Source organism: Gigantopelta aegis, chromosome 4, assembly GCF_016097555.1.
Source record: "Gigantopelta aegis isolate Gae_Host chromosome 4, Gae_host_genome, whole genome shotgun sequence".
NCBI classification, from domain to species: domain Eukaryota; kingdom Metazoa; phylum Mollusca; class Gastropoda; order Neomphalida; family Peltospiridae; genus Gigantopelta; species Gigantopelta aegis.
This window is the reverse complement of record NC_054702.1, coordinates 102,262,448-102,273,941: the sequence shown is the minus strand read 5'-3', so window position 1 is coordinate 102,273,941 and position 11,494 is coordinate 102,262,448. Positions and strand designations below refer to the sequence as shown.

General features: G+C 37.3%; 1 protein-coding gene across 6 annotated transcripts in view; it reads right to left on the bottom strand.

Annotated features, from left to right (window-relative positions):
• LOC121371618 (cilia- and flagella-associated protein 70-like) overlaps positions 1-11,277 on the bottom strand; it is an 82,999-nt gene extending 71,722 nt beyond the window's left edge. For 5 of the 6 annotated variants that reach the window (XM_041497636.1, XM_041497639.1, XM_041497638.1 and 2 more), the window contains exon 1: positions 4,230-4,402. In XM_041497636.1, the coding sequence (XP_041353570.1) occupies positions 4,230-4,402 (173 nt within the window). Of the gene's footprint in view, positions 1-4,229; positions 4,403-11,211 lie in introns of those variants that run through there. The other variant, XM_041497641.1, reaches the window with a different exon arrangement.
• Between the last annotated feature and the right edge of the window lie 217 nt (positions 11,278-11,494).

Genomic DNA, 11,494 nt, shown 5'->3' with positions numbered 1-11,494 from the left:
ATGCGAAAAATGTAATCGCCTTAAAAAAATCCTGGGGAAAGGCCTGAATATATGCATATAATTTAATGGGAAGTTCAATGCAAGTCAAGAAACAACTATCCATTTAATATTAGATGCATTCATCTTAGTGGGTGGAGTTCGTATCCACCCCAGCCAATGACATATCTACAGAAAGAAAGTACATAGCGTCTATGTCAAGCACTGAAATTGCACCCCTGTCCACACATCTGACACCCATCTTTTAGATAACGACTGACTTTAACAGAAACTGCTCAGTGGCACTCCCCACCCCACCCCCCACCCCTTCTTGTGGCGCCCAGGGCAAGTGCCATACCTGCCATACCCTAGGTATGCCACTGACCCCAGCAATGAGTATGAGCCAACCTCCATCAACTGTGCATCATTTAAAAATTGTTTTACATAAGAATAAATATCCAAACCAGTTGTTCCCCTTTGAAAATAAATGTTTACAACTCGTATGATGATAAAGATGCAGACTGATTTTATTTGTGTCATTTGTCTATATAATGGCTGGGACATTAGGTCTGTTATTATATACATTTATGGGCTATTTTCACAAAATAGGCCAAATAATGGTAAAGAATTTTTAAAATATAAAATGTTCTTTTTCATGTCTTTAATAGTAAAATCTAAAACAGATATGTTCAGTGGTGCATAATTTCAAATAGCAAAACTAGAGATGTATATTTGTTTTTAAATGTACATTAAAATATTTCCATGCTTCTGTTTTTACCCTTAATCGTAAGGCATAATAGTAAACAATTGTCTTTACCATTATGTCTTTACTGTTAATTTATTAATAGCAAAGAAAATTAATAATGGTAAATACTTTTATAAATGTATATTGATATCTATCATTGTTATTATTACAGGCATATATGTAAGATATAATGCTAGACTGGATGATTGTGAAAAAGTGTCAAATCTATCTTTTCCATTATTCAACATGGATAACGGTAAAGACAAAAAATATAATGGTAAAGACTCATGACATGGTATTTGTGTCATATGCAAATGGCTTTTAAAAACAGATTTACTGAATTAAAAAATATATATGATGGGTTTCTCATGCTTTCAAAGATACTTTATTAAACTAAAGGTAAAGACAGACAATAAGTGTGAGATTGAAAAACGGTTTTTTTAACAATTAAAAATAACTTACATATAAAGATACCCAGCTTGTATTCATGTACTTAACATGTTGATCTAAGATTGACAGTGCCATCTGCTTAAAGTTGTATGCAGTGTAATTTTATTTTAATATTTTAAATTGAAATTTAAGAAACTTGTGTATTTGTCAGTGGTTTACTTACATTTAGCAGTTTAAAGGCAAACAGTATTTTAGAGAATTTTGTGATTCCATAACGATAACATTTTCTTTTGTACCTGATATATATATTTTTAACCACAAGCTTTTCTAATACATCTACATGGCCAAATATCATATACAGAGCATCAAGTGATGATACTTTTTATGTACATCCCTGTTTATTTACATTATATGCTGTTTTGTGGAAAATATTGGAGCTGCATTTTCTACCATTATTTTCCCCTTTTTGTGAAAATAGCCCTTATATGATTACTTACAAACACAATTATGTTAGCTAAATTATATTTTTACCAAAACTACACATTACTGAGTAACAGTTTTTGTCAGTGGGTTCTTTCAGAATAGTGGCCTTTGGAATAACAGATCATATTATGGAACCTTTTTATTATTATTATTTAGCAAAAATAGTGGTCTGGCTAGAGTCTGACCGTCTAGAGTGACTCTGGCAGCCCTGTATAGGGTTCTTTTCAGAATCATCCAACTGGCTCTTGGGATTAGAAAAAAAAATCATGGGTTTATTTCCATTAAGATCTGAAAAACAGGCAAGCCACTGTTAATTATGTCAAGGTTTTTTGTGTTAAAATCCACCATAAAATAATGTTTTATATGAAGTATGCCTTTCTGTGTGTTCATATTATAGACTGAAGTTAAAATTCAGTTTTAGTAGTTGTTGCTTCTTTGTTTCCTTACAATCGTGAACGTTAAATTATTTTTATGTAGGTTATGACCTGTTGTATGTCAAATACATGTACATGTATGTCTGTCTTTGGTGTATCATCAGTAAAACATTGACAGGAACCAGATTGAATCTTGCTGTAAGTGTATTAAGCGTGAACATCAACGCAATTTGAAGTGCATGTTATATTAACGCGATATCATAAGCGTACGAGCCGGGGTGGGGGGGGGGGGGGGGGGGGGGGGGTCAACTGCCCAACTAGTGCGGGAGATAAAATTTGGGCAAAATTGAAACAGACATTCGGGCAAAATGTGCTAATCTGAGATCGTTTTATCATGTGTTTACAAAATATTAGTTGTAATTCATGTAAAAATGCGCAGTGATTCGTTTGCAACCCTATAGGCCTATATAGCTGTTTGGTAGTGATGTTAATATGAATAAATGTTATCATCCAGATTCGGGCATTTTCGTTTATTCGGGCAAAAGCCAGCCTACCCCCCCCCCCCCCCCCCCCCGCGCGCCTACAATTTGGGAGCCTATACGCCTATACTTAACATTAAACACCATAGGCGTACAGGCTCCCATTTTTTATGGGGGGGGGGGGGGGGGGGGTCAAGACGATTTTTGCCCGAATTAAACGAAAGTGCCCGAATCTAGATTACAACGTTTATTCATATTGGCATTACTGCCAAACAGCAATATAGGGTTGTAAACGAATCGCCACGCATTTTTACATGCGTTACAACTAATATTTTTGGTAGAATAATGAAAATTATATGGTGAAAAGAGTTTAGGCCATCTCAATTTGCCGGAATTGCTCTATTTTTTTTGCCAGGACTGACCCCCAAACCTCCCCCCCCCCCCCCCCCCCCCACCACCCTCGTGCGCTTATGCTTAACACGACATTCAAGATGGTGGAGTGTAGAACATTTTAAAGGGATGTCATTAATAGGCGGCTGACCGACATTTCTGGTTTTTTCTTTTTTTTAATAAATGTTCACCTGGTGTATATTGTAATTAAAATAAACGCTTCCTGACTGAATAGTATTTGTTTATAATTTGTGCATGTTGATAACCTTGTGATAAGTGTCTGGAAGCTTTAAGTGATCTTTGATGTTATTATTTAAGATAATAGTAAGGTCTTACTACACAGATGTCATCTGGCATTGAAGATTGCCAATAGAACGGGTTCTTGTTGGCAATAGTATCATACACCATTGCAAACGTACCATAAGGATTTATTTTCATACCAAAATGTCCGTCTCATTGTTCTGCTATATAGACACAAAGATTGACTTCTTGTGACACTTACTTTAGGAGATATGATCATTTGACGAAATGCCCTAAAAGTGTTTATTTTAGGGGGTAGGGATACAATGGGCCCCATGGATATCATCCAGCAACACGAGGTATTAAATTGAAAACTGTATTGCTTGAGCACTTAATGAAGGAACATTTGGCCAATTTGTGGAACTTTGCTTACAGTATTGGCTGACTGAGAAGCCATTAGACTTTGAGCTACTTTCAAATCGAAAGCAATTTCCGAGTAAAAATATGTAAAATAAGGTCATTTTGTACCCCAAACCTAGGTTTATTTCAATGAATAATGCTAAAATATAGTTAGTAACACAAAAACAATTGGAATAAATCAAAATGAATCATCTATGTGTGTCAAATAATTATTGCATGAAACTCTAATATTGTCATTTTAGCCTTTTGGTGGCCAACCAAAAATCATAAATGTGCTCTGCTGAGAAAACATACTTAACCTGGAAGTGTTACCCAAACGTTTTCTGAAGGCCTTGGCATACAGAACAAGAAAATGTAAGTTAACTGGCTGTAGTACCGATCCGAACAGATAGTTTAAGCACCTTTCACACCATCCGTCTCCTCCGCTATACACCCATGTCCCAAAACGTCCATGCACAATATTGCACAATTACAGGGCAAAATCCAGCCAGAATGCTTAAAACTGAAACATACAAATTGTTTTAATCATTCCCCAATTACTAGAAATGAATATGTGAACCACAACATGTCACAATTAGGAACCATATAGTGCACCGTGATAAATGAACTTTCACCCGGAAGTCAACTGTGTAGTGAGACCTAAACCAATGTAACTGCGCAAATCTTACTAAAGCTGGAATTCCCACCGAAACGTTATCGACACAACACAAATCGCGCCAACGAAACACTTACTTTCTGAATCCATCGACTCGAAACGACCCTGGCCTGACACCGATACCAGCGCCGATACCGTAGCGATTTTTGTCCGTGTCAGCTGTTTCGTCCGCGAAATGAGTGGCCTTGACTTTGTAAACAAGTTTGTTTTCTTTAACGACACCACTAGAACACATTGATTTATTAATCATTGGCCATTGGATGTGAAACATTTGGTAATTTTGACATAGTTTTAGAGGAAACCTGCAACATATTTCCATTAGTAGCAAGGGATCTTTTATATGCACCATCTCACAGACAGGATAGCACGTACCCACCGACGGGATCGATCCCAGACGGATCATTCATCAAACAACCTAGCCCTAGTAGGCCTACTCTGACTGTAAGAGGAGGGTTAGACGGACATTTGGCCCTACCGTCCAAATTTCCGTCTAGCCCTCTTACAGTCGGAGTACTCTGGCTACAAGCGACCGCTTTAACACTGGGCCACGTCTCGCTCTGTTTTTGAAAAGATACCTGCTGCACAGAATACAGTCGTAGTAGAAAACCTATTTCTTCTTTGTTTTGCTTTTTCCGACAGCTAATCAGCAACAATGACCGCTGCTGAATAGCTATAAGTTTTGAGTGTGTAACTTAGGTTAGGCTTGGCCAAATTACACAAGGGAAACGTATCGTTTGCAATCATTTCTAAAAGCTGTAGAATTGTATCTTCTTGCATGTCCTATTTCTGCAAGATTGGAATAAATGTCCGGGTTTAGTAGAAACTGGGTTGGGTTTTTTTTAAATCGCTTTTTAAAATCATAGTTTGAATCGTAGATATTATTAATTACATGAATCATAGATATCATTACTAACTACATGATTTGAAGTGCATTTTGGCAGTTGTGAATCACTGTCAGATGGGTCATGTATACAGAATACCAGGAATAATATGATAATATGGAACAGTGTTTTAAACATAAATGTCATCTACTCTCATCACTGGACGGAGCATTATCTTACGATTTCGAGCTGCCATCATCGGTATCAAACTGGGATCATTTATCTTGTATGTCATGGTCAGTTCTAGGCAGGTGCTTCATAAGTATAAATCGCATCTTTCTGAATTCTCCCTTTGTCAGGTAATAGCATGATGTAGGCCTACCAGAGGCGGATCTAGGGGGCAGTGGCCCGCCCTCCCCCCTAAATTTTGCAATAGTTATAATTTTATTATGTATTAATTTTCATTTTTCTACGATCCCCCTCCAAACCTCCCCCAAAGTTCCCTTGGCATTCCACCTCATGTCACTGCCCCTCCCTAAATGGATTTTCTGGACCCGCCACTGCCTACCGACTTTCCCCAGGTGTTTCTTTTCTTATTTTGGGACAGTAGTCAGAATGTTGAATAATGACTTTTCTGTATCATAACATGGAAAGCTGGCAGGCATTCACTAGGTGTTCCGCCAATGCCTTCACATTGTGGTAGATTATCCCTCTTTTCAATATTGATGATCGTTGCATTTGATAGCAATAAGAAGCATGAGTACCAGTATGTAAACAGTGTAATCAGTTATGAGACATGTGCCTGCATGACCCAAACGAAGCATAGACAATATGCAGTGCAAGCCTTGGGTCAACCTATTTGTGGAATTAACTAATGTTAGAGACATCTGAATCTGGACTGCATGTGTTTGCAAATAACTATACTGGCATAGGCGTACGGGCTACCATTTTTGTGTGTGTGTGTGTGGGGGGGGGGGGGGGGGGGAGAGGCTGTTTTTTTCCCCCGAATTAAACGAAAATGCCCGAATCTGGATAAAAATATTTATTCATATTTGCAAAACTACCAAACAGATATATAGGGTTGCAAACGAATCACTACGCATGTTTATATGTATTACAACTAATTTTGAGGGTAGAATGATGGAAATACATGGTAAAAGGGTTTCAGGTTATCACATTTTTCCTGAATATCTAATTTTTTGTCAGAATTTGAGGTTTTACTCCAGCATTAGGGGGAAGTCCTCCCCCCCCCCCCACCACCACCACCCACACACACACACACACACATGCCCTCCTGTCCCGTACGCTTATGTATACTGGGTATCTTTTGTGATATAGATGTACTGTCGATATGTAAAAGACCAGACAACAAGTAGTCACGAAGGAGTTCTGTCTTGTTTTCGGTCGGTTGTTAGTATCATTTGTAAAAAAGGTCATTCCATTCCTACAGCTTTAGCAAGATTTGACTGAAATCAAAGATTCTCTGTTCTCTACTTTTGTGTGGCCATTCTTTGGACAAGTTCAAATGTACCCTTTCTGAGCGATAACCATCACAAACGAGATGAAGAGTAGTATTTGGCAGTAACTTAAGGTACTTCACAATCATGTGTACCTAGGATTTGAAAGTTGGAGGGGAAAGATCATTGATGGGAATTATTCATACAACTCGCATAGCACCTACAATATTGTATTCTCTTTCCCTGGGTGGATCATTGTTGGTAGTTGTGAGGAAAGAAGCTGGATATTGTTTCTTAACAAAGACTTTTATGATGTCCTGCTAACACCTCGCTTATTATAAGTAGCACGTGGGTTTTTGGTGAACATATTAATTAAATTGATCACATCCAGTGTGGGTTTTTTCCCCATCAAAATCATCAAGAAATGCAACAAACAATTATCCCTTTGTCTTTGGGTTTTTGTTCTGTGAATTTGTAATATGTGATTTGCTATTTCGTAACATGATCACTGTATTTGTGGCATCTGTTTCTGAAGTAGTTACAGGTGGTTGTTGGGGCTGAGAAATAATATTCTTAGTGATTCGCACCTTTGTGCATTCGCTTTACACCAAATTCAGTAACCCGTTGCTTTTGTCCATTTCTCGAAATATTGAGTGTAGCCTAATGTTTTATGTGCACTCGTCGCTTAATAGCATAAAACAGACCACGTGTCTTCTTGGAGAATCTGTTGATTGGTACTTCCGTGATCTGATCCAGTGGTATTTTAGTGTGTTTTTCACCATGCAGGGATCCATTAAAACCTTTCGTTCAAGAGACGCTAATAAACAGCAGGCAATCTGAGATTTTGATTATTTCTCATCTGTTCATGGATATAAGGCATGTTATTGTCAAAGTTTTGGCGACTGAAAACAAAACAGCATAATAGGAACCGAAAAACTGTTTTCTGTACGTTAGAAGTCACGTGGACAATATTTAGAAAATCCACATATCAGTAACCCATTTGGCCATTCTTCCAGTGTGTGACTGTCAATTTTAATGCTTTATTGTTTACTACTTTATCAAGTGTATCTGAGGCCAGATTTGAAACGGCAATTTCTGTAGAAACATCTTACTTCCCATATTGCTGAACTACCCTAGTCTGCTGACAAGATGGCACAAAAGGTTTGTATATTATTAGGATGAGGGTTGTCGCATATAGTCTATGAAATCTATCTAAAGTTATCTTAAAGGGACACACCCTAGTTACGTTTATTTGTTAACCATTACGGCGTTGTTTTTCGCTATTAAACCCCATTTTTCACAAATAAAATTGCACTTTACTTACATTTTATTATTTAGAATACACATTTCCATTCACCTGAAGTGCTTTTTGGTAATCCTGATGTTTGTAAAACCACGAAATGCATTTTTTCACAAGACGTGTTGTCGAGAAAAAAACGTTAAGCAAGCGAGGTCCAATCTATTTTTAGAGGGGATATTTCCATTTCAATGTCACAGACGTTGGTATATCACGTGACCGTTATCATTTTGGTTCCGTTTGTTTTCTCGTGCACGGTTCGCGCAATCAACATCCGATTTGTTGTTCATTTGTGAGATGTTTCTTCACAGTTCGTGAACACTTTCAGTAACAATAAAGTTCAGACAAGTAAGTGTCTCAATACAAAACGTTACAAACCCTTAAAACCAATAATTTTGCTAAGTCTTACGATATCTGGAGAGGGGATACAACCAGGACAGAACAGTTGGAACATGTCCAGGAGAGGTGAAACGAACGCACCCCAAGTCTGTGAAATTTGTCGTGACGTAGGCATTGTTGTGCTTCGAGCGACATCTACCAGTGACATCAGAATACTAACTTTCAAAATTATTTCAAGCAATTGGGACATGGGGATTCCCATGGTATTTATCGATATAAAACCTGCTGTTTCACTCCATTTGATAAAAACGTGATCTAAGTGTGTTACAGGTTTGTAGATTAACCAAATTATAATTTACTTTCGCTGGATGGAACTAGGGCGTGCGGCTTTAAGCCTAACGCACACGGCAAACAAAACTGTTTTCTGAAAACAGAAACATGTTTCGTGTTTCAATCAACCTTCCGCAGACGTTGAAACGAGTCAACGCACACGGCAAAAAAAAACGTGCGAAACATGACCAGTAGCACCCCCTAAACAACTTGATGTCATATGATCACAAAATGGCAGCGTCTAACAAAAAGATGATAGCTTTTTGGGTAATGCTCTGATAATGAGAATTCGTCGACGGGGACGCCGACAACGAAATATTTGGGTCCTTTCGTGGATACAACGGCATGTGAGACCAGGCGTTTTTAAAAATCTTATTACGGAATTGGAGGCCAAAGACCGCGAAATTTACAAGAGGTACTTTCGAGTATCACCGGAGGGAATGAAGACACTGGTGCAGAAGATTGGACCATTCATGAAGAAAAACGATACAGTGATGAGATGACGTACGTACACGGTCGTTCTGTCCATTTTTCTAGCAACAGTTCTTCGCTTGCAGAGGTCCACACGGGTTCACTGGCAGATGCCATTTTGATGTCACGTGCCTCGTATTCGTTCGCTGATTGGTTTATTTGGCCAATGACGTTTTGTCTATAGCCAATTTCAGTTTCGGAAGTAACGCACACAGCGAAACATATCGGAGCGAAACACCTAAACGTGTTTTTGAAATCAAACAAGTTTGATTCGCGAAACACGTTTTGCTAAACAGTTGCGAAACAATATTTTTTGTTTTCCGTTAACGCACACGGAAAACAAAATCGACCTAAACATGTTTTTGTTTCGAAAAAAAACAACGTGTTTTTGACTGCCGTGTGCGTTAGGCTTTAGGAGTGCTTTAAACATCTGCATGTGGTAGCTTGTACCCCGTTTTACACACACACCCCTTCAGTTCCCATAAGAAATGTGCAAGAAAAAAGGTAAAGGTAACAATATCAATATTTTTTTATTAATTCATTAATCGAATAGTCGATCAGTCCCCCCCACCCCTCAATTTTTTTTTTTTTTTAAATCCACAAAAATAATTCATTGTTATAATTTATATAACAACTACTAGGTCGATAAACTTCCACATAAATTATGTTCATCATTAACATTCTCAACATGAAGACATAACTGTAACAAGGTTAACACATGTAGGCCTATTGTGTTTCTTTGTGAACTTGTTTTACAAAATCCGTATATATTAGATGCCATATCTGATAACATTTATCTATTTGTGACGGCCATTTTGGGTAATTTTTTATTTGACTATCAATCTGCTACAAAGCTGTGGCAATAAATACTGTATATAAGATAAAAACATTAAATGAATTTGAAATATATTTGGTGAACCCATTAGAACATTTCACCATTTTGGCGGTCATTTTGAATTTTGAGCATAATGGCGACCATCTTGGATTTTGAAAATTATTTGATTGAATTGGCCATCCTTGAATTGATATAAATCGATGCAAACAATATCCAAATCGACCAACATTTACATATATAAGTAACTTTTCATGTTGCCCCCCCCCCCCCCCCCCCCCCCCCAAAAAAAAAAGAAGAAAAAAAAGCGCAAAACATTGGGAGGTCCGTGGAGTCACGTTGAACACGCTTTATCAAAAATCGGTTTGCACCATCGGATTCCTTGGGAAAAAATCCATTTGGAATCAACTTCAAACACAAAGTAAACACTTTCCAAAAGGAGAACAAATCAGAGACTGACTATACTGGGCAAATGAAAAACCACTGCGTGAATTTCATAGAGGGGCATCATAGCGAATAAAATAAGTTCAGTAGCTTGTTGACAAGATTGTCCACCTAGGTTGTGATCCTAGATATATGTAGATATGATTTTAGGTGGCAAACCTTTTACAGCACCCGGGTCCATTTTTTGGTTTATGGTTACGGCGTGATACAAAGTGGGGTAATTGGAATACTGACGTCATTCAAATTTATATTTAGCCATATTATTACAATGCTTCGCCACATTCAAATAAAAATCGGTCTACTAACCTTGACCCCCATCAAAATTCTATAACAAGCAGACAGCGCTGTTTACAGGTCGGTATGTTTTTATTTTTCATAATTCTGCACAAAATATTATGTTTAAGTTTAAAAGATAAAAGAAATAAAAAGTGCCTTTTGTCAAATATATCATATCAAAAAATTACCGTTGGATATGTTTTATTTATTGTGTACGAAGCCACAACATGGGTCCGAAATGTGACCATCGTCGAAATCATTAAATATGCTTGCACTAAGTTACTTTTCAACAAAAAATACAGCCGACAGTTGGCACAAATGTGTTATTATATGGACTCTGACATTTCAAATACGAAATTATTTATCCTTATATTATAGATAGAAAAGAATAAACATACTGTGATAATACTCGCAAACGTATTTTAATAACGCAAATATGGGAGTTTTTCCTTGAACTCAATACTTTACGCTTAACCCCCATTCAGCAGCTTGCAATCTCTCAAGACCGCAGGGTAATTTATCTAATCTCTAGCCCGTTGCTTTTTCCGCATGATGCTACATATCGAGCTATAGATATTGCTGCTTTTCATGAATGTTTATTATTATTATTATTATTATTATTATTATTTAGCAAACATAACCATATAGTGTACGAAGCCAAAACAATGATGCGCTCAGTGAAAAGTAAGGAATTCATCTTTGCTAAATGCATTTAGCTTACAACATGTCTTAAGACATCTGAATAAACGTCAGGTGATATGAAACCATTAATTTTAAAGATGCAACACTTACCTAACTACGTATACGTAACCACGAGTGTACTTTCTCCACTTTTCCATTGTCGCGATTGTACGCCACCAGTCCACCAGTTCTGTAGCAGATATTCACGTCACTGGTATTGACGTAGGTCAAAATTAGTGTTTAACCCGGGAATAAATAGTACAGAGCTCAATTGTTCAGGATAGTTGCCTAATATCTATATTATTATTGCAATAACATAATAAGTCCCCAAGTTTGTGCTAACTTTACTACAGACGTAAATGTATATTTATCGTCCCGTAACCTGATTGCACCA